This window comes from Meriones unguiculatus, chromosome 12, assembly GCF_030254825.1.
Source record: "Meriones unguiculatus strain TT.TT164.6M chromosome 12, Bangor_MerUng_6.1, whole genome shotgun sequence".
NCBI classification, from domain to species: Eukaryota; Metazoa; Chordata; class Mammalia; order Rodentia; family Muridae; genus Meriones; species Meriones unguiculatus.
In genome coordinates, this window is record NC_083360.1 from 31,349,264 (window position 1) to 31,373,141 (window position 23,878).

The 23,878-nt window shown below is 42.8% G+C and overlaps 1 protein-coding gene across 15 annotated transcripts in view; it reads right to left on the bottom strand.

The window, feature by feature from the left end:
* The window catches only part of Depdc5 (DEP domain containing 5, GATOR1 subcomplex subunit), a 120,853-nt gene that overhangs the window by 40,225 nt on the left and 56,750 nt on the right, over positions 1 to 23,878 (bottom strand). For 7 of the 15 annotated variants that reach the window (XM_021651852.2, XM_021651860.2, XM_021651893.2 and 4 more), the window contains exons 24-31: positions 22,973 to 23,061; positions 13,572 to 13,637; positions 11,908 to 12,091; positions 10,985 to 11,145; positions 5,781 to 5,898; positions 4,310 to 4,486; positions 3,281 to 3,500; positions 1,901 to 2,034 (exon numbers count right to left, since the gene is read on the bottom strand). In XM_021651852.2, coding sequence (XP_021507527.1) covers positions 1,901 to 2,034; positions 3,281 to 3,500; positions 4,310 to 4,486; positions 5,781 to 5,898; positions 10,985 to 11,145; positions 11,908 to 12,091; positions 13,572 to 13,637; positions 22,973 to 23,061 — 1,149 coding nt within the window. The remainder of the gene's footprint in view (positions 1 to 1,900; positions 2,035 to 3,280; positions 3,501 to 4,309; positions 4,487 to 5,780; positions 5,899 to 10,984; positions 11,146 to 11,907; positions 12,092 to 13,571; positions 13,638 to 22,972; positions 23,062 to 23,878) is intronic. The other 8 variants (XM_021651927.2, XM_021651876.2, XM_021651903.2 and 5 more) reach the window with 4 other exon arrangements.

Genomic DNA, 23,878 nt, shown 5'->3' on the forward strand with positions numbered 1-23,878 from the left:
ATGCAACTGTAGCATGTGGAGGTAGAGGCACAAAGATCAGGAGTTCAAAGTCATTCTTGGCTATGTGACGAGTCTGAGGCCAGCATAAGCTACATGGGATGTTGTCTTTAAAAAAGAGTAAGATGACCAAGAGAATAAGAACCAGAAGAGGATGTCTTTTGTATAATATTGGGCCCCGTAGAGCAAATTCAAGCAAAGGCTGGAGAGACTCCACAGTTGTTCTAAGTGCATGCTGTTCTTGCAGAGGACCTCAGTTCGGTTCCAAGCACCCATGTTAGCACCCCACCTCTAATTCCATCTCTAGGGAGCTAAGATGTCTCTGGCATATACTTATAGTCCTGGAGACTCAGAAGGCTGAGACAGGAAGATCACTTGAGTCCAGGAGTTTGAGGACACCCTGGACAACAAAGCAAGATCCTATCTCAAATAAAGACAAGCATGGTGGTCCATGTCTATAATCCCAGCACCTAGGAGGCTAAGGAAGGCATACTATGAGTTTGAGGCAACAGTAAACTACAAGCTAACCTAGGCTACATTGCTAAACCTCTTTTAAAAACAAAAACTGAAACAACAAAACCATAGATTGGGCTGGGGAGACGGCTCAGAACTTAAGAGCAGCTGTTAGGCATATAGAAGACCCAGCTTAGGTTCCCAGAAGCCATGTGGCAGCTTAGAATTATCCTTTTCTTTTTCCAAGACAGGGTTTCTCTGTGTAATCTTAGCTGTCCTGGACTCACTTTGTAAACCAGACTGGCCTCAAACTCATAGATATCCACCTGCCTCTGCCACCCTGAGTTCTGGGATTACAGAACTTGCATGTAAATTCTGCCATTACATGCAGCTCCGTGTGCACAGACATATGCAGGCAAACAATGCATATCCCACCCCCGCCAAAAATAAGAGTGCTTGCTGAACACAGGTAAGACTTTCAGCACCTCAGGTGGAGGAGGGGCGATCTCCTGAGAGCTTGCTGGCCAGCTGGCCCACTCAACAGCCTAAACTCTAGCTTTACTGAGAGAACCTGTCTCAAGGAAACAAGGTAGAGAATGATAGCAAAGGCCATATAGCATCCTCCTTTGTTCTCTATGACGTGTGCATGGGTATATGGGCAGCACACAGAAATGCATACACAATACCCACACAAACTTTAAGAAGAAAAATCATTCCAGGTGTGGTGGCGCATGCCTTTGATTCCAGCACTCAGGGCGGCATCTGTGAGTTCAAGGCCACCCTGGTCTACAAAGAAAGTCTAGAGTAGCCAGAGCTGCACAGAGAAACCCAGTCTCAAAAACAAAAACACAAACAAACAAAAAAAAGGAAAATGCTCTGGGTCTATAGTTTAAATAAAATCAGAGACCGCAAGTGTTTAATTGCAGGCCTATTTTGTTAGTTGATACTCACTCACCAGATATTAGCTTCACTTTCTTGTCATGTAAATGTCTTCCTTAAAAAAAAAAAAAAAAAGCCAGACATGGTGGCATACACCTTTAATCCCAGCACGGCAGAGGCAGGTAGATTTCAAGGACAGCCTGGTCTACACAAAGAAACCCTGTCTCAAAAAAAGAAGATTTAGGTTTTGTGTTTTTTTTTTTTTTTTTAATGTGTCTGCCTATTTGCTTCCAGGTAAGTTTGTACACCATGTGTGTGCAGTGTGTGTCCACAGAGGCTAAAAAGGTGCTTGGAACCTTTGGAAGTGCAGTTACAGACAGGTGGGTGCTGCCATGGGTACAGGGAACGAAAACTGGGCAGCTACTGCTCTTAACAGCTGAGATCCCTCTCCAGCTCTGTAATAGCTTCTTAATTACATAGAGAAATTACATTTTACTTTGCTCAGGTAACCGAAATGCCCTAAAGTCTACTGGGTCCCTGGGGAGAGGTCTCTTTTTAACCAGGCACTTACTTCTGAGTAGCCTCCATCTCCAGCAGGGCAGACAAAGCAGAGGTTCCTTTCTTCCCAACTGGTGGGCCTGTGGACTCGAGGGAGTGTGCAGAGATGGGCCCAGTCATCTGCAAGCCTTTCATGGTGGTCCCTTTCTAAAGCATGGAAGAAGGGACAGCCTGTTAGCTGTTAGCCCAGGCTCTGAGATGGCACTCACAGCCCAGCTCACCCTGCTGCATCTTTGAACCCTGGGGACCTAATGAGCCCAGTAGAGGAATACAAAGTTCTGTGTACTAAGCGAACTATAGAAGAAACTAAGGCTCAGAGGGGTTGGTTAATCAAGTAACTCCAAATCCCACTGGATCTGGAATTCAAACTAAAGATGACTATTTTCAAGCTAAAGCTCTTCTCACATAAGCATTGTAAATGTTTCCGTTCACAAGCAATCTTGTGCACGGAAGGTAGCTGGTGTGGGAAAAGGAGCCTGAGGTTAGAAATAGAGCTGAGGAAGGAACACCATTACAAGATTAAAAGAAACGAATTACTAATAAACAAACTTGGATAAATCCCAAAGCACAGTGCTGTGTAAAAGAAGCAAACCTCAAATGGTTTTATATTATGTGATAACATTTCTAAAACATTTAGGAAAGACTAGTGGTTGCTAGGAGATAGAGATGGGAAGAATATGACTGCAAAGGGCAGCGGAAGCTTTCTTTGTTTTTCCTTTCAGTTCTGGGGATCAAATTCAGTCTCTCAAATGCCAGGCAAGCGGTCTACCTGAGGAACCATTTACTTTAATGGTGGGGTTTGGCAACATGAATTCCTGTATTTTTTTATGTATGTGTACACAAGCAGGCACGAATGCACACGCACACACATACACACACATACAGATGAGAGAGAGAGAGACAGAGGCAGAGAGTCAATTACACTATATGTTAATTCAAGCAAAACAACACTGAATTATGTATCTGCCTGTTACTGACTGGGTGGCCTCAAGTATATCATAACTTTCATAAGCCTCAGTTTCTCTACTGAGTGGCAAACTCTAAAAGGAAGGTCTGCTGCTGTTAACCTCTTAAGAACTTTCACTCAGCAATTCGGTGCCACGTAACATGGCAGCTGTGCCCAACAGTTGGTCCCACTTGGGGAACACACACACGTGCTATGTCCTCAGCCAGAAGGGGCAGCTCAAGCCATAAAGCCATGTCCAGTCACTGCTGGCACCCATCTCCTCTCTCTCATCCTACAACAGGTAGGAGCACACTGATCAGAATTTTAGACACATGCGGAGTAGTCATGGGCTAAATCGCCTGGCTGATGAGAGGCCACTGAGACAGGAGGAGGTAGAGCCTGCATCCCAGGACAGGTACAGTCCCCAGGAGCCCTAAGAACGCTTACCCGGATCATGCGGTCTGAGCGATGGCGTCTGCGGATGCGATTTAAGCCCTCTACAAAGCGGATAAAGCCATCAAGGAGCTGCCACTCATCTTCATCTGCACGGGGTTTGTCCCCATAGATGTCACAGTGCACCTCCCCCTCTGTGATGCGCTTGGTGGCAGTGACGCAGGCTGGCAGTAGTAGGAATCGGGTTCTCCAGAACTTCAGAGACTCAATTAAACTACAGAGACAAGGATAGCAGAATGGTGGTGAGAAAAATAGATAATAAAAGCCTTCCCGGAGAGCTCTCTGAAACTGATGTGAGACAGTCCTGTTTTGCTGCCCCAAATGACTTTGCTTATGACATTAGGCACAAAATCACAGGAAAGACCACAAGGTGGCTTCTCCTTTAACCCTAGAGCCATGACAATGACCTTGTGAACCCAGACCCAGTGAAGCAGCTGTCCACCATCAATTGCAAAGCAGACAGAAAAGTTACAACATTGTTAAATGAGACACTACAACCACAAGGCTACTAGACAGCGAGAGAGTAAAATCCTGAAAGCACATGGTAACACGAACCCTTACATCTGCTAAAAATGTATAGACCTATACACAAGCACACATGTGAATATACCCAGAGACAGATAACTATACTATTTAGCAAAAAAGATAATGCTGAATCGTAGATGTGGACTCAGGCACATCCTGCAATCTCTATGCACCTAAATTCCTCCACTGAGTTTATATTCTGTCATGACACTTGCACCAAAGGACACACTGTGACTGAGTTCTGCTCTGTTTTCCAGCTGCAATAAAATATACATGATAAAATAGATCACTTTAACCCATTTTAAGTGTGTATGTCAATGGCATTGAGTACATTCACACTGTTATATAACATCACCTCTAGCCACACAGAGTATAACACATGCAGGTACACTCTGTTCTTCCACTTCTAGGGAAAACGAAACGGATATCAGACAAAAGGGCAGATATGTTAAAAGATACACATATACCCGAAGCAACAAGGATGGAAAGTTAAAGCACCTCTCTAACCTGAAATCCTCAGAGCCGGCAGAACAAATATACTGATCTAAGTAATTCCACTTGTATTCCTCTAGCCTTTCATGGCAGAATTCCACCCAACAAGAGACAAACTCTGAGTCTGAGTGGGAAGGGCAGAGGCTGTAGGTGTAATGGATCTGGGCAGATTCATAAGGGTACCTGAAAAACAAAGGATATACCTGCATCTTTAAATGCACTTTGTACCCACCACCACCACCACCCTTCTTCCATTTAAGTGCACTCTGGGCTCAGTCCCCAAAGACAGAAATCAGCTCATCTAGGAAACTATAGCATCTTCTTCAACTTTTCATTCTTTTCTTACATTCATCTTCTTTAGTATGCTTGATGTGAATCATGCTAAGCTTTATAAACTGAATCAGGGGCTAGAGAGATGGCTGAGGGGTTAAGAGCACTGGCTGTTCTTCCAGGAGACCCAGGTTCAATTCCCAGCACCCACATGGCAGCTCACAACTGTCTGTAACTCCAGTTCCAGGGAATCTGACACCCTCCCACACACATTCAAGCAAGCAGAACACCAATGCATATAAAATAAAAATAAATAAATTATTTTTAAAAACTGAATCAGTTACCTTTTGGAAGTACTAAACTATAAACCTAAAATTACTTTAAAGCAAAGCCAAAAGATAAACAAGAAAGAGGACCTGGGGTAAGATGTTTAATCCTCACTTAGAAAGACTAATGGGATGGACATTGGAAGTAGGAGAAAACAAGTAACAGGACAGGAGCCTACCGCAGAGGGCCTCTGAAAGACTCTACCTAGCAGTGTATCAAAGCAGATGCTGAGACTCATAACCAAACCTTTGGCAGAGTGCAGGGAATCAAAAGAAGGGGGAGTTAGTATGACCTGGAGAGGACAGGAGCTCCACAAGGACCAAATATATCAGGGCACAGGGCTCTTTTCTGAGACCGTTTCTCCAACCAAGGACCATGTATGGATATAACATAGAACCCCTGCTCGGATGTAGCCCATGGAAGCTCAGTATCCAAGAGGGTACCCTAGTAAGGGGAACAGGGACTATTTCTGACATGAACTCAATGGCTGGCTCTTTGACTTTCCCCCATTCCCCCGAGGGAGGAGCAGCCTTGCTAGGCCACAGAGGAGGACATTGCATCCAGTCCTGAAGATACCTGATAAGCTAGGATCAGATGGAAGGGGAGGAGGACCTCCCCTATCAGTGGACTTGGAAAGGGGCAGGGAGGAGTTAAGGGCGAGAGGGTGGGGTTGGGAGGGAGTGAGGGAGAGGGCTATGGCTGGGATACAAAGTAAATAACCTGTGATTAATATAAAAAAATAAAATTTATAAAAAAAAAAAGCAAAGCCAAAAACTCTTAACAGAATCAATTTCTTATTCACATAGTTTTACATACATAATGTAGTGTGTAGACAAAATTCAAATTGGCCACCAAAAACCGTGAGCATCCTAGGACTCACTTGGGAAGATACCGTGTCACCGTGATCATCTTGTCCTTGAGCGTCACCTTATGAAAAGTTCTGCCCATACTCAGCCAATACTGGCCCTCCTCCTCAGGGCGGTTTCGGGACACAAGGCCTAGCAGAAAAAATAATTGCTTTTGATCCACAAAGATAAAGAAAAAGAGAAACAATGTCCTGAGAGGCTGTTCACAGAGGAATTATTCTTGGCTAAAAAACCAAAATTCTAGAACCCGTTAGATTTTCCTCTTCTTAAGCTAACTTACAGCAAACGAGGTGGTGGTGGTAGAAGGCGGTGGCAGCACCTGGACGCCACGCTCCAACCCTGATGCCCAGTCCTCTGGAGCAAACCTTAACAGATTTGGGGATATGAGCAGAACTGAAATGAAACTCCCTTCCACCCAAGCACAACAGAGCCTCCAGGCCTGTGCTCCAACTCCTCCCACGGCTCCTCCCAGCTGCAGTATAAAAGGAGCACTGATTTATTCATGTGGGTTTTGCCTGGACACCGCTTCTGCCTTCTCCTCCTGAGCCAGTGACTGAAATCTTATGGATTAAAAAAAAAAAAAAAAAAAAAGTTGTTTACATTTATTATTTTTGTGTGTATATGTGCCTAAGCACAAGAACATATGCATACTATAGCATACATGTGTGAGAAGTCGGAGACAATTTACATGATCAGTTCTCTCCTATGTGTGAGTTCTAGGGATCAAACTCAGGTCATCAGGCTTAGCAGTAAGTGGCCCTACCTGCTGAGGTATCTTTGCAGCCCATCTTATAGGTTACTTGGTATCACCACCAAAGGTAACTTCCTGGGCAAAGCTGTCAGACCTCAACAGTCATGTGAATATCTTTTATGTAGCTCCTTAGGTGTGTGTGTATCTTTCTAAATATAAACCCTAATAAAAAGTTTCAAGGATCCAGGCACAGCAGTGCATATCTATGGCTCCAGCAGCACAGGACAGATTGTTTGAGTCTAGAAGATTGAGGTCAGACTGGGAAGCAGAGTTGAGACAAGAGACAAGACTTGAATCCTTGTCTCAAGAACAAATTAAATTAAAATTTAAAATAAGGTTCCAAGAGGCCAAAGCTATATATTGTTTATCTTTATATTTTCAATTAGCTCCTGTTGAGAGTGCCATGCCCGATGGGGCATAATGGTACACACCATTAGTCCCAGAACTTGGGGAGGCAGAGGCAGAGGCAGAGGCAGGCAGATTTTTGTGAGTTCAAGGCCAGCCTGGTCTACAAAGCAAGTCAAGGACAGCCAAGGCTACACAGAGAAATCCTGTCTCAAAAAACAAAAACAAAAAAAGTACCATGCCCAGAGTAGGTGTTCAAAAACTTAGTTTAACTGATTTAAACACAGCAGAGTGGGAATAACAAGGAATCCAGAAAATATGACGTGTTCAAGAGCAAACCCGGTGACATAAAGAACAGCAAAGCCAGCCAGGTGGCACACACCTTTAATTCCAGCACTTAGGAAGTAGAGGCAGGTGGATCTCTGTGAGTTCGAGGCCAATGTGATCTACAAAGCAAGTTCTAGGACAGCCATGACTAAGAGAAACCCTTTCTCAAAAAACAAAACAACACCAAAAAACCCAAACCAAATAACCAAATAAAAATGAAGCCTTGGTGAAATCCTCTGGACCCACAAACAGAGTGTGCAGCTATCTCTTGTTCAGCTCAGAGAGGTGGTCACTCGGTGGCAGGTAGCGTGTAAAAGAGAGGACAGAAGAGAGGATTGTGAATATGCTCATTTCAAATCTCTCCAAGTCTTGCCCTCTGCAACTAGAGAGGGGTATGCCCTATGAGGCACTCCTTCATTTCTGCTATGAACAACCCGCTGGATGTCAAGAAGTGTCAAGGCATTCCCCAACACCTCATTCTAAACTAGGCGTACCCCAGTGATCAAACATGTACTTGCAGTTACGTTAATGTGTGCCTCCTCAGTGGACAGTTAACTCCCAGAGTTTGATGGAGAAAGTCCCATCTTACCTTTGCAATCAATAAATGTGAAACAAGGGACCAGCAGGACATGGCTAAGAAAGCAACTTTCCAATAACATCAGCAACAGGGCACCAGCAGTTCTTACTACCAGGGAAATAAAGAGTTGTTTCCTCTGACAACTAGCCATGAAGAAAGAATAAGGTTCATGAGTCAGTCAGGGCCAGCACTGGACACTAGAATTACAGACTCACAAGGGACATTCACCATCCATTCAAGAGCAGAGACTGAGCAGGCTAGATGTAGCCAGTGACATCCAAAGGTACTGCTCCTTGTGTTGAAGAACTAAACTTTTTCTGCAGCCCTTTGAGACCTAACATCTCTGGTTACATCTCCAGCTCCCACTAACACTAGCTTTCTTCTTGGTGTGCAAAAATTATCACAATGTCTCTTGCTACAAGGCTTTTGAACACACTGATCCTTCTGCCTGCGTATTCTTCCCTTCAACTTGTCTAGCAGTTGGGAGGTGGAGTAAGAAGATCAAGAATTCAAGGCCAATTTGGATTATATAAACCCTGCCTTTAAAAAAAAAAAAAAACAACACGCAAGAAATGTCAAAAGGAGCTTTCTAAGAAAGTATAGAAGAGACACACAACTTCATCTACGAGGCCAGCACTGGCTGACAACTTAAGTCCACACAACAGTTCCATACTTCTTTAATTTTCAGGCCAGAGTAGCTTTACTAAAACCAACAATGATCTGAAGTTTTACACTGGCTGAATAGGGAAGTAGAGGCTTCAGTGGCAAAAATGAAGAAGCCAGAGACCAATACAACTCACTGATTATTTCAGGAAATGATTATTGCTTTCCAGTTCCAGGCACCCACACTTAATTCCCTGTTACACTTATCTTAGACAAGTTCTCCACAACTTGGCTCTTCCTCAATTAGTGTCACTTACTAGTCTCTGCCACTAGTGGGTGACTCATTCTTAAATGAGGTCATTAAGTTTGAGTGGTTAAGAAGAAAGATAAACACAGATTAAGGAAAAAAACACGTACAATGTAGGGCTGAGGTGGTAGCTCTGTGGTAGCCCTTGTCTATTATGAGTGAGGTCCTGGGTTTGACCCCAGCGCCAGAAAAAGAGAAGACACACATAAAAATGTAAACTTAGTAGGCTAGAGAGATAGCTCAGTAGTTAATACTGAGCACATACAACTCTTCCAAAAGACCTCCATTTGGTTCCCAGCACTCATTCCGGGCCTCTTACAATTACTTGTGTAACTCTAACTCGGGGGGATTTTTTTTTTTTTTATGTCCCTCTCTAGCCATTGTGGACTTTGTCACTCCCGTATACATTAAAACTCAAACAAAAGGTAAACTTAGATTTAGGCACCATCTGAGAACCTGTTGTGTAACAGGTAGGTATATCACTGGAAACAAACACCCACTTCAAGGCTTAGAGCATTCGCTACATACTTGACAACTCAGTATTAGTTTGGCTGTCTAAACTATTAGTTGTCTAAACCAAACTATATCATTCCTAAAATTAATCATATCCTCTTTCTTAAAAAGAGAATTATATGGCCAGTCGTAAAGGTGCATACCTTGGGTTTGAAGCAAGCCTGCCTGGTCTACATAGTGAGTTACAGGCCAGCCAGAGCTACACAGTATAACTGTCTCAAGAAGGAGAAAGAGAAGTGGGGAGGGGAGGGAAAGAGGAAGGCAGGGAGAAAGAGAAAGAGAGATTAAAAAGAGTAAGGTTGCCAGGTGGTGGTGGTGGTGCACACCTTTAATCCCAGCACTTGGGAAGCAGAGACAGGCGGAGCCCTGTAAGTATTAAAACAGCCTGGTCTAGACAGCGAATTCCAGAACAGCTAGGGCTATAGAGAAACCCTCTCTCAAAAAGAAAAATGAGGTTTTTAAAAGATGTTATTGTATTTTTATTTATATGAATGTTTGCCTGAATGTATTGATGGGTGAGCCTAATTCCATCTTAAGGATGGAAGCCATTCTGTTACAAGACCAGAACAAGTTCATTTCTGTTTGGTTCAAAATTTAAGTGCTTTAAAGACAGTGCTTTAACCCGTTCCTAGAATTTGACATGCTCTCCACCCTGTGAAGTTTGACTCATACCTTGAATGTACTCTCATAAGATGTTCTACCAAATAATTTGGAAATGTTTAGCCAAGTTCCTAAATAATCAAAATTCCTCCGGAAATCCCTCAACCCTTGAAAAAACCCTAGTTTTGCAGTTTGGGGGACTATATAAACCCTACCTCCTCCTTTGTTTGATGTTTTTCCAACTCTGCTTTAGGAAGACAGCCCTATCGGACAGAAAATAAAGCTTGCTTAATTTGAACAATGAGTTTGGTCTTCACTGGGATCAACAGTGTATGTAGCACTGGGAATAAGCTACCGTGTAAGAGCTAGGACCCAGAGGAGCCAGTGCCCTTAGCCACTGAGTCATCTCTGTTGCTCCTACAGTAGGTTGTTTGGATGTGTTGTTGTTTTTCTTGTTTGTTTGTTTGTTTTAAATAGGGCAGTACTCTGTAGCCAAGATTGACCTAGAACTCATTATGTAGCCCAGGCCTGTGTCAAAATCCTTAAAATCCTCCTACCTCAGGCTACTAAGTACTAGGATTATAGGTTTGGGCCACCCCAAGCCTGGTTTAAGTGGTTTTTCTTACCACTGTTGTTTCTTTGTGTGTGGGTGCCAGTGATGGAACCCAGGGCCTAATACATGCCAGACAGGCACTCTATGCCTGAGCTGATTAGTACCTGTGCTAGCTGGTTTTTATGTCAACTTAACACAGGCACAATCATCAGAGACAAGGGAGCCTAAAGTGAGAAAATATCTCTGTAAGATCTGACTGTAAACAAGCTTATTAAGCATTTTCTTAATTAGTGATTGATGGGGGAGGGCCCAGCCCATTGTGGGTGTGCTACCCTTGGGCTGGTGGTCTTGTGTTCTATAAAAAAGCAGGCTGAGCAAGCCAGTAAGCAGCACCCCTCCAGGACCTCTGCATCAGAACCTGTCTTCAATTCCTCCTGCCTTGTGTGAATTTCTGTCCTGACTTCCTTCAATGATGAACAGTGATATGAAAATATAAGCCAAAAATACCATTTCCTCCCCAAGTTGCTTTAGTCAGTGTTTCATGACAGCAACATTAGCCCTCACTAACACAATAACCTAACAAAAGAAAACCTACTCTCAGGATTTAGTAAAAAAGAATACAATTTAAGGAGCATCACTCACCTCTGCTATAGAGTGGGCTACTGCTCAGTGGAGGTGGGGCTGTGGTGCTGGGCTTCTGCGCCTTCGGCTGTACTATGATTTGGTAGCCCTGCATGAGACGCTGGCAAATGAACTCTTCAAACACTTGCTGGGCTGTCATTTGAACACCCTCCTCATCCCTCCTGGAAAAGAAGTGACTGAGTGTGTGGAGATGCTGACCTTGGACAGTGACAATTTAACAGTCACCATGTCTCTTTTCTTTTGTTTCATCCCAGATTATCATTCTATCCAGCTAACAAAATCCATAACCTGTATACCAGCTTTAGGAGAAATGATCAGTTCAACAAGATAGAAACAGAAGGTAGAAAAAAGAATAACCTTAGAAAATGGAAGGAAGGAAGGAAGGAAGGAAGGAAGGAAGGAAGGAAGGAAGGAAAGAAGGAAGGAAGGAGAGAGATAGAAGAGAGAGAGAGAGAAAGAAAGAAAGAAAGAAAGAAAGAAAGAAAGAAAGAAAGAAAGAAAGAAAGAAAGAAAGAGAAAAGAAAAGAAAATCAGAGCCAGGCACCACCACTTTTAATCTCAGCACTCGGGAGGCAGAGACAGGCAATCTTTGTGAGTTTGAGGCCAGCCTGGTATACAAAGTGATTTCTAGGACAGCCAGGGCTCTGTTACATAGAGAAACCCTGTCCTAGAAAACAAAAGACAAACAAACAAGCAAATAAAGTCAGATGTAGTGTGCCCAAAATAATTACATTAGCAAATATGTTATCAATGAAGACAAACTGTTGATGTCAACAAAACTCTAGAGAAACTAACAATTTCACCAAATTTCCCAAATACTAAAGGAGGACATGAAAGTTCAGTGTTCTTCTTTCTATACATGTGTTCCAATATACCTATAGCCCTCAAAAACAAAGCTGACTGCTGTTTTCTTGGGCACTGACCTGTCCATGTCTGCTTCTGGGAGGAGATCATAGCAGCCCTCTGTGTAGTCATTCTGCAGGCCCTGACGATCCGGGAAGTAGTCAGTGGTGAGGGGGAGGCATGCAGGAGTAGTGAGGGACTTCCAATCCACTCCAACTGTGCAACAGAAGCCTGGCACTACAGGGGGAGCAGACAGTGTCAGAACTGCCTCGCATAACAGGGAAAAGGTATATGTGGTCACCATGGCAGGTTTGGGATATGGAAGGAAGGGAGAGGGTGGGGGTGAAGTTCATGGTAAAAGGTGATAGAAATTTCCAGGATAGAGGAGCAGAGGGAAGGGCATGGGGGAGGGAGAAAGAGAGAGAAACAGAGTTTGTTAGATAATGCAACACATGCTTATCCAATCCCATCATGCAAATGGGATTCTCAGCTGCTATTTTTTTTTTTTTTTTTTCATTTTCTGCTGATCATAAGCTATAGCTGAAATGCCAGGGAGGTTACTGCAGGGCAGACAGGATTATATATCAAAGCGAATTAACATTCTGAGTGCAGAAGAGAAGCTCAGGCCAGAGCGTCTCCTTTCGAGGACTGCAGAGCGTCTGGGTAGGAAAGGAAGGAAGCTCAGCCTAATTGGGAGCACATAGCATACAGCAGCAGAAACAGGAACACTTTCAGAATCACAAGTAATAGATTCAGAAGGATAGGAGGGCAAACCAAAGAAGAATGTCTGGGACAGTAACAAGGCTGCAAGTTTGGAGACATGAGTTTGACGCCTGCTCCTTGGATAAAGCAGGTTTTCAACAGTGATAACTAACTCCTGCCATTTCAGACCAGACAAGCCTGTTACAGGTAGCTGTGCTGGGCACTGAGAGAGACTGAGGAATAACACTGGACTCTGCTCATAAGTGGCAGCAGGGCACTTTACTGTGCAGACCAAAAATGACTACGGAGAATGCCAAGTCTGCTTGGGTTCAAGACCCCTGAGTTGAAGCACAAAGTGGTATGCTAGGTAAAGACCCTTGTCGCCAAGCCTGATAACATGATCCTGTGGGAGAGAGCCAACTCCCATGGGCTGTCCTCCTGCCCCCATGCGCATGCGCTAGCTATGGCATGCGTGTGCCATCACACAAATACATAAAATAAGTATTTTTAACTTTTAAAAAAGAAGTAACCGGGGCATGAAAAACAGTACAAGGCTTAAGTTATTCATCAGTGGAGACCAGAAGACTCGGTGTTATGCATCCACAGCCAGAACTGGTAGAGTTGTTTCCCTGATACTATCCTAGTAAAGATGTTCTCCAACTGCTCAACTATTTAAATAGACAAATGTGATCAAAGCAAATGTTAGCTAGCCAAGTATTTTCAACTACAGCTCTTTTTTTCTGACCTTTCTTTCCTGAGCAAGTATTAGGCCTAAGAGCTGAGACTGGCTTCTGCCTGGCATGGGGGTCTTTGTGGGAGGTCTACACTTCCCCATGTATCCTGGCTCACATGCTCTGGAGCAGGTCACTTGGCCACACGTCTCTCACTTGGCATCAGAGGGACTCAAGAGCCCCTCACTACTGCAGCTTCCTACAACAGCCCCGTGGCTTTCTGGACCATGCTCTTCCCGCAGGGCTTCCTCGTGCTCTCACTACCCACACTCCAATCGCCTGCCTCCTACTAGTCAGCTGTGCCCTCTTACTTGGGTCTGGAGAGGTAGAAACACCGTCCTCTAGAGAATCCTTATTTTGGGTCCTAGGATTCAAACCTACAAAAAGAAAAAAAGTGGCTTGTTTGAATTAAAAGTTACTCTACAAAAAAAATCTGACAATTATGGTTGAAAAAGTTCAAAAAGAAAGCTAAAAATACAAACACAAACCAAGTACCAATTCTGAACTGGGGAATTTAAACTGCACAGAAGAATCAACCAAAGAAAAATATGAACAACTTAAAATTTGGTAATGAACCAGAATTTCAATGTTATTAATACCATTCTTTTTATCTGATAAGTTTTTTTCAAAGCCAACTGCTACTTATTTTTAAAAAACTGACACATTCTAAAGTTATTTCAACCAATTAATTTTTAGCAAGCCATAAAATAACCTAACTACATTTTGTATACTTGTTTAATCTTACCTTCTATAACTCTTTCCCAAATCATAGCTTTTAAGAATGTAACATAAGGAGCTGGAGCGATGGCTCAGTGGTTAAGAGCACTGGCTGCTCTTCCAGAGGACCCGGCTTCAATTCCCAGCAACCACCTGGCCATCTGTAACTCCAGTTACAGGAGATCTGACACTCTCACATAGACATACATGAAGGCAAAATACCAATGCATATAAAATAAAAATAAATAAATCTTAAAAGAAGAATGGAACATAAGACATCAAATTTCTATGTAGATATAATTAGTCTGAAAAGATTTAAAATGCAACTTGAATATGAAATGACAGAGGTAACTAAAAAAAAACACATAAGACTAAACATCACTTAGAAAACATAAGCATGTGACGGAAAAGCATACTATAAAAAGGATTGCAGAGAGACTCAAAAACAGCCAACAATAGCTGTCTTCATACAGAAAGCTCGGGGAGGAGGAAGGTGAAGAACAGAACTTTATTTTGTTGTTGTTGTTGTCATCTCAAGTTTATTTTTATGTGTATGGGTGCCTACTCATATACATGTGTATCCTTGTGTGCCTGATGCACATAGAGGCCAAGAGAGAACATCAGATCCTCACAGACATCTGTGAGCTGCCATGTGGGTACAAGGAATGGAACCCAGGTCCTCTGCAAGAGCATCACATACTCTTAGCTGCCGAGGCATCTCTCCACCCCAGAACTTGTACCTTTTACTTCACATACTTCTGTGCCACTTGAATCAATCTCTCGTTCTCTGTCTGTCTGTCTCTCTCTCTCTGAGATAACAGGCTTTCTCTATGTAGCCTTGGCTATCCTGGACTCACTTTTGAGGACCAGGCTGGCATTGAACTCACAGAGATCCACCTGCCTCTATCTCCCAGAGTGCTGGAATTACAGGTGTGCACTACCACACCAGCTCTTGAATCTCTTTTAATGATAACAAGTATTTATAAATTCCTTGTGAATTTTTGGAAAAAAATAAGCAATGACATGGAAGAAAACATTTGAAAAAGAAAATCACAATTTGGAAAAGGACTTAGATCTGGAATCTAGAATGATCTCTCAAAACTCAAGAAGAAGAAAACTAACAACTCAACAAATAAATGAACAAAATATTTGAATGGATATTTCAAACACAAATATGGAGCAGGGAAACAAGCTCATAAAAATAGATTCCAGACCAGTATTCACTTAGGAAACGGCAAATTAGCTGAAATAGCTCTACGCCTGGTTTTTGTTTGTTTGTTATCTCAGGACAAGGTCTTGTGCACCCCATGCTGGCCTCGAACTTGCTATGGAGCAGAGGATGATCCTGACCTTCCAATCCCCTTCCTCTATTGTAGAAACCACCACTTCCAGTTTGTTTACTTACTCAGTTTTATAAATGCTTTGTCTACACGTATGTCTGCACATTTGTGTCTGGTACCCACAGACATCAAAAGAGGGCATCAGACACCCTGGAACTTCAGTTACAGACGGTTGTGAGCCACCATCTGGGTACCCCAATCCTCTGTAAAAGCAACAAGTGCTCCTAACTGCTGGGCCGACTCTTTAGGCCCCAAGCCCAGTTTTTCTTTTCTTTTCTTTCCTTTCCCTGATAGGATTTTTCCCCCTTTTATTGAAAATAAAAGCTGGGCATGGTGGCACACGTCTTTATCCTAGCACTCAGAGGACAGAAGCAGGCAGATCTCTGAGTTCAAGGGCAGCCTGGTCTACAGAGTGAGTTCTGGGACAGCCAGTGCTACACAGAGAAATCCTGTCTCAAAAACAAAAACAAACAAACAAGACAGGTTTCCCCCCCTCATATAATATATCTTGATTATGGTTTCCCCTCCCTTTGCTCCTACCCATTCCTTCCCACCTCCTCTCTCATCTGGATACATTCCCCTTTTGTCTCTCATTAGAAAACAAACATGCTTCTAAGGAATAAAAATAAAATATAATATAATAAGATAAAAGAAAAACTAACACATCAAAATAAGACAAAGCAAATAGAGGAAAAGAACCTAAGAAAAGGCCCAAGAAACAGATACAGGTGCAGAGACCCACTCATTCACAAACTCAGGATCCCGTAAAAACACTAGACTAGAAGTAATACATATGCCACGGTAAAAAGAGAGAACTATACATAAATAAAATACAATAAGAGAAATTTTTAAAAAGGGCCCTGACATGACGTTGTAAGATAAGGAGCCTCCAAAAATGCCACTGAGCTCGTTTTCTGTAGGCCATCGACTGCCACCAAGTCCAGTTTCTCACTAGCACTCGGGAGGGGACCCAGGACACAGTACTCTACCAACTGATCTACATTTCAGTCGTTGTTTAAATAGGTTCTTGACACGCATGTGCTTAGTATATGAAGAAGGTCCCAGCTTCAGTCTCTAGTACCGAAGAGCAAAAGGGTAGAAGGATAACAAACTGATCTGCTGAGACCCACTCAATGCCTTGACACTGCTAGATAGCACAGAGAAGGGAACAACACAGCCACAAGGCTCACGACCGTGCTCAGGACAAAATCCTACAGAGACATTGTTCTGAGAAGCATGACTCATGTAGGAATCAGGTGCAAACGCAGGAAGTCTGAGTCATGAGTCACACTTGGGTACCTGCAGATGGCAGATGCTTCAAGCCAAGGGAGGTAGAGGTAGGTCAGAGAACTTGTTTTCTTGCCTTTTCTATTGTTTTTAATAAGTGAAATGTCTATTAGCTATGTACTTCAATTCTATTCTGTAACAAAATAAGGATTCTTTTCTGTTTGTTTGTTTGTTTGTTTTGTTTTTTGAGACAGGGTTTCTCTGTGTAGCCCTGTCTGTCCTGGAACTCACTCTGTAGACCAGGTTAGCCTCAAACTCAAGAGATCTGCCTCCCTCTGCCCAAGGACTTAATTTTGTTTCATGTCATACAGCAAACAAAATGCTACCCTGCATGAATAAAATGCCTGTGATCATATAATTTTCTTTAGAAGCTCCATATAGTCTTGCTTTGTTTTCAGAAGTCGATTTTAACTTAGCCTCTTAGTGGAGCCTAAGGCAGACAAAACTCTGCTGCAGCTTCTTCTGGTCCTCCACTAATACTTACTTTGCAACTCTTAAGTTTTGTTTGTTTGTTTTCCAGTGCTTGGGATCAAAGCCAGGGCTTTGTGCATGCTATGCAAGTGATCTACTATTGAGTTATATCCATATCCCTGATGCAGGCCATTAATCACAATGCATTCCTTTATCTAACATATCCTAATTTAGTAGATGTGAAAACCACACTGCAACCAAATGACTTGCTGCCCAATCCTGGTGGGCTTTCTCTCCTCCTTACTATCACACATAGGAACTGCCTCAAATAGAATCCCAAAGGAATAAGAAGTCAGGCCACTGAGGTTATGAAACCTGGTGCCTTCATAATTTTTGGTTCTTGTCAATATTGTGCCAAAAGAAGGAAACCCTTCTGAAAGGGATACAGTTTTGTGCATAAGGGAAGCAACCTGGACGTGGGGAGATGGTACAAGGTAAGCACACTGGCGTGCAAGCAGAAGGGCTGAGTTCACACCCCGAGAACCCACACTTGCTAGTTTTGTTTTAAAGTCATCTGTTGTCAAGTGCCTGTAAGAACAGTGCTGGAGGAATGGACGAGACTTGACGGGGCCTGCTGGCTGCCAGTGTAGCTCTGGGTTCAGAGAAACACCATGATGTCTTAGGGGAATAAATAAGGCATAAAGAGTGGTGACACAGGATATCTGAGATCCTTGTCTGGCTTTGCACACACACAGACTTAGAAGATTTTTTTGTTTTGTTTTGTTTTTTTTTAATATTAAAGAAAAGAACATATAAGCTGGATGTGGTGGCACAGGCCTTTAATTCTAGCAGTCAGGAGGCAGAGGAAGGCCTCTGTGAGTTAAAGGACAGCCTGATCTACATGCTCTAAGCTAACCAGGGCTACAAAGTAAGAGCCTGTCTTAAAAATAAAATATAATAAAAAATAAAAAAGAAGAAAAAGGAAAGAAAATGCAGGGAGGGGGGAAGAGGGAAGGGGGAGAGAGAGACAGAGAATAAAGCTTAGAGTTGCTTGCCTAGCATCCACAAAACCCTGGGTTTGATCTCCAGGACACATAACTAGATTTGGTGACAAACATCTACAATCCCAGCATTCCAGAGGTAGAGGCAGGAGGACAGGGCCTCAGGGCCATCTCTAACCACACAGTAAATTTGGTGCCAGCCTACAATATAAAAGTTCTTGTCTCCAAAACAATAAGACTACCTCTTTGACAAATTGAATCCAGTTAATTGTTCAACAAGACTGAGAGAGGAGCATCAGAGAGAAATTAAATCATTTTTCAGTGACAAAAAAGTTCACTGGTACAATACTTGCATGTAACATACACAAGGTCCTGGCTTTGATCCCCAGCACTGCAGATAAAAAAAGTACACCCACTAACATATATTTGTCAACTATCTACCCTGTGCCAGAACTACCTTAAGCTCTGGAGACAAAGCAGTAACAAAACAGAAATATTTGTTCTAGTGGGGGAACTTTAGACATATGGATTTCAGCCCAATTCACTGGGGTAAGAACACAGCAGAGGGAAGCAAGAGAAAGGACTGAGACTGAATGTGCCTGAGCTATCAAGGGAACTGCTAGAGAAAGGGTAAGAGGAAGCACATGGGATCTGAAGCTGACGGGAGACATGACTGTAAGGGCTGCCAGTGACGGTAATGCCTTAGCTTTTAAATGTTAGTTGAGAAGCCCTTAGAGAGCTTCCATGATTTGACTCTGTTTCATGATTTGACTTCTACTTTACAAAATAGGGGCTGGAGAGATGGCTCAGCACTTACGAACACTCTTCTGTAATTATGAGTACTGCAATTCAGATCCCATCAGCCACATCAAAACAGGCATTCCTTCCTGCAAATGCCTGAAACCCTGTCTCCTAAAGGGATAAAAAAGAATCCCTGGCTTCTAAACTAGCTGAGCAGGTATGAGTCCCAAGTTCAGGGACAGATCCTGCCACAAAGATACGGATGAAAACTAATAGGACACCTGATGCCCTCTTCCTGCTTCTGCATGTGCACAACTGTGTACACCTCCAAATACTCACACACACAGACAATAAATAAATACATACATACATACATACATACATACATACATAAATCTTTAAAAAAAGAAGATACGCAGTATAGAAGAGCACAAGAGAAAGCTGAGACCAGTTACCAGACTTCAGACTAGGCGAGGACAATGAAGATAAGACTCTAAGAGAGATGGGACACTAACTGGTTATTGTTATATGCAAATGAAAGTTACAAAAATTTAGCCTAATTTCCGTCTGTGCCCATTAAAATTATTTACCAGGTAACCTAGTTTCAAAGATGAAACTCAATTCCCATGTGGTTATAGATCACTTTCTGATATGCACTGGCCCTTTTCAAAACATATGCTACACGTCATAAGCGGATAGGCAAGAAAATGGTGACCCCATATAGCTATATCACCTGACCAGAAAAACCCAAGGAGGCCACAGTTTCTAAGAAGCTAAATGCTGTAGAATACACACACAAACAAAGCAAACACAAATGCTCAAGTACAAACTAAACAATAATTTTATAGGTCATTCTAAAACTTCTCACATGACAGCAGTCTTCAAAATAAAATTTCATTTGTCAAGAAGTATGACAAACATTATAGGGTGACAAATAACCATAAACACTTTAAGTCGAGTGGAGAAACAGACATGCGTAGTGAAAATTCTGGAATTTTGGAATCCTTAAAAAACATAAAAATACTGTAAGAATATGTTTTTGTTTTAATTTCAGGTGTGGGGATAATGGGCTGCTTCAAACTGTCCTCAGCAGCTGATTATGATTTGCCTCGTGCACTAGCAGAGGTATGGTTTTGCCAGCTACAGATAGTTTCTGTGATTGTGAGATGTTTGGAATTCTGGGGACTTTTCAGAGGGTGTATAAATGCGAGAGCCCCATAGGTGTGTGGTTGGTGGTTAGTGGTCATTCAGGGGGTTTGGTTGTGGTTTGTTAGTCATATTAAAAGTAGAAGCAAGAAGAAATTAGATTCAGGAATCTTAAATATCTCTCTCTCCTTTCTATTCTATCTAGTGATTAGGGGGTGAAACTGAAGGGATAAAGGGTGGGAAACAAAAGAACCTACTAAATAGTAACAGTCCAGCTACAGACATGGAAACAAACAGGATCATGATGTACCAAGTTGTCCAGCAGGGATTCGCATCAGGCACTGTACATAAGCATGACTAACATCTCTTAGAAAAGAATGGGATGGAGAGGAAACCTCAAGGAAAAGCTTCAAAAAAAGGAGGCACACTTGAAGCTGAACCATCATGGACAGTGCATGTCTTTAGGAAGAACAAGACTTGCAGACAGGAAGGAAGCATATTCTAGACAGATGAATATGAAGACAGTGGCTAGGATATAAGAAAACCCACATATTAACAACACCCACATCAGTTAACGATCTGTGTCTGTCTGGCACTGTTCTAAGCATTCATGTGGATTATCACATTTTAGTTTTTGTTTACATTTTCATAATAAAGAATCTGTGGTGAACAGAAGGTAGTAACTAGCCCAAAGTGCTCACGATTCATTATGGAGTGAGTCTTATGTCCTAAGAGTCTAGAGCTTGTACTTTTTCCATACTCAACACCTTCATAAAGAGGAGTCAGGTAAAGACACAAAGGGACACAGGAGACAGGTCAAAAGCCATGAAGAGCCGCTGGAGGCTGCGCATGTGGGAAGAAGCTGGTCAGACCTGCATTTTGAAACACCTCCTTTCATGCATTTCATGAGGTATTTCATGGTAGTTCCCTGAAGGAGAAAGGAACAGAACAGGAAGAGCTATTGAGAGCTACTGCAATAATCCTGAACAGAGACAATAAAGGCCGGAACAAAAGCAGTAAGAAGGGAGCTGATGAGACAACATCAGAACGAAAGGCAGCAGAGAAGGACAGGTGGGCAGAAGCACGGCACATGAGACATCACATCCACGATGAGGTATCTGCCAGTCACCCAAGAAGAACAGTTAGGCAGATTGACATCTTAGGAGCCCAAGAAGAGATAGGCAGCAAGAAGAGAGGCAGCAAACATTTTCCCAATGCCTGTCTGTCTGCCTGTCTATCTGCACATTTGTACCAGGAAACTCAGCTAAGAGGATATGAAAGTATCACCTAAAGATCTTCCTCACCCATCCTCAAACCAAGACTCCTTGAAAGCTCACTCTGTTCTCAACAGGAAACTTTAAAATTCCAAAAGCTACACATAGGCAATCATGTGGTATCTCTTGTAATACTCCAGGTCACTGGGCTCTTCTGGGTAAATCCTGGTGCTGGCTGCTACCATCTGGGTTAAATTAATCCTTCCTGCTTCTAATCACAAGTCAAGCTGGTTCAAGGAATAGTCCAGGAACCCCAGAGAAGTCCTCCTTAGTAACCCTCTACCCCAAAGCCAGGAAAACTCAAATTCTGGTTCCTAAAAACTAGCTTCCTAGTTTAGCAAAGTGAAAAAAATGCTGCCTTTGTAACATTCTGCAGGCACCTGAGAAAATCTTGCAGCCATGTAACATTTAAGCACCCTGAATATATGGTAAAAAGTATTTCCAAAGCCCCAAACTTTTACTTGTTTCTCATTTAAAATAACTGAATAAATCAAATGCCATTTGATTTATCATTCTGGGATTCTCTTATTGCTACCTCACTCCCCAAGTCTTATCCGCTTATCCATGGGCTAAAAGAATATGGCTGGGTCAATCTACCAGTGACCAAAGAACAATATCATTAAACTCCTTTACACAGCTTTACTTTTTCACAAAAAAAAAAAAAAAGAAAAATTTTTTTTTTTTTTTTTTTTTTTTAAATTTACAGACCCTTGGAACTGGAGTGGCAGACAGTTGTAAGCTGCCAAATGGGTCTGGGAACTGAACCTGGGTCCTTTGGAAGAGCAGCAGTTACTCTTAATTGCTGAGCCAACTCTCTAGCCCCTCTCACAAATCTCCAGGCAAGTTCTAGAAACCTTAGTCAATTTATAGAACACAGACATAATGAAGCAGCCATATTTTGTTGTTTAAACCTTTCCACACTCATCATGTAAAATCCCTGCTTTGCAGAAAAGGTGCCTATCAAAGCTCATGTTCCCTTGATACTCTTACAGCACTCTGACTAGAGTGCTCAAACAAGGACCTGGCTGCTATGAGACATTAGTCTCTCTGTCTGGGCAGTCAACTGACCATGTAAACTGCATTTAGCAATATATGCGTTACTGGGATTATCCAGAAGGAGTAAATGCCAAATTCATACTCCACAATTTGAACCTTCTAACTTTCCATTGAACCAATTTCTACCTCTTCAAGCCCAAGATGCACACTTACTTCTCAACATAAACACATTACCTCCCCCAACCTTCTCTCTTTTGAGACAGTATCTTATTATATAGGCTTAGCTGGCCTAGTCACTATGGAGACCAGCCTGGCCTTAAATTCACAAAGCTCTGCCTATCTTTGCATCTGGAGTGCTGGGATTAAAAAGGTGTATGCAACCACCCACGGGCATCTTTCTCTTTTCTGATATTGTAACAGAAACCTCAGTGTTCCCCTTTGGGCCTGTTTTTACATGAGGGTGCATTCTTTCCCCAGGCCTAGCCACCCAAAGCACCTGTAAAACAGACTACTCCACTCGGACTTCAGTGACACCCTCAATCCCTCACAGGCCTCATCAGGACTCCCTGACAAAAGAGTGATAAAAATGTCTTGACCAACATGTTCTTAGCTAAAAATGTAATGTGCAGCCCATTTATAATTCCATGCATTATACAGTATTGCTTCTAAATAGGTCACCCCAAATTGTGGCTGGAAAAAAAAAATCCTCAAAATAGACACGGGCCTGCTTTTCTGGCCTTTGTGTCACTTCTAGATGTGAGCCTGCTCTGAGCATCGCAACTTTTCTTGGATGAGTTACCTGCACCACTGTTGCTAAGCAGGCTGACAGAAAGCTCTTCCGTTCCACTGAAGTTCAAGCTGTCACCAGGCTGGCGGGAAGTGCTGTGCCTGCAGAGAACAAAGCCAGGCCACTTGGCTTAATTAATGTAGATCATCACTTTTTTCCCCCCTGCTCACCCTGTTCCTAGTGTGTGGGGAAGGGTGTATGGGGAGAGGGAAGGCTCAGGAAAAACATGCCTGAATATTCGTTCCCATGATCTGGCAGTCTTCAGGACCCATACCTCAAACCGTCACGGAGTAGTGCTTCATTCATGTGCCAGCCTTGGGCCCCCTCCCTAGCTACTTACCTACCACCGTGCCAGACCACTTCCCTTTTCTGCCCTATGTCTCCCAGCTAACTAACAAAGGCAAGATATAACGTCCTTGAACAGATGGACCAGAGTTAGCATGGTGGAGAGGACCACACATCCTCCAGACCTACACATGAACAACCCCCAGCAAAGAGGAAGGGGCCAGGAAGGCTGTAAAGGGTAAAGTATTTCCCAAGGCAATTTAGGAGCAGTGAGTCCAGGTTTAAGCCAGAATTATGCTCATAAAGACTTAAATGACTTTCTTCCTACACTGACTCTTCAGATGCTTTCTTAAAAAATTAATTTATTTTATGTATATGAGTACTCTGTATTCATGCACACCAGGAGAGAGAGTCAGATTCCATTACAGATAGCTGTGCGCTACCATGTGGTTGCTGGGAATTGAACTCAGGACCTCTGGAAGAGCAGCCGGTGCTCTTAACTGCCCTCTTCAGATGCTTTGTAAGACATTCAGAGTTTTTGTTTACAAACTAACATGCCAAGTCAGCGGGAGGACATCGAGGACAACAGCATGAATCATCTGCCCCAGCACTGCATAGGCAAGCCCTAAGATA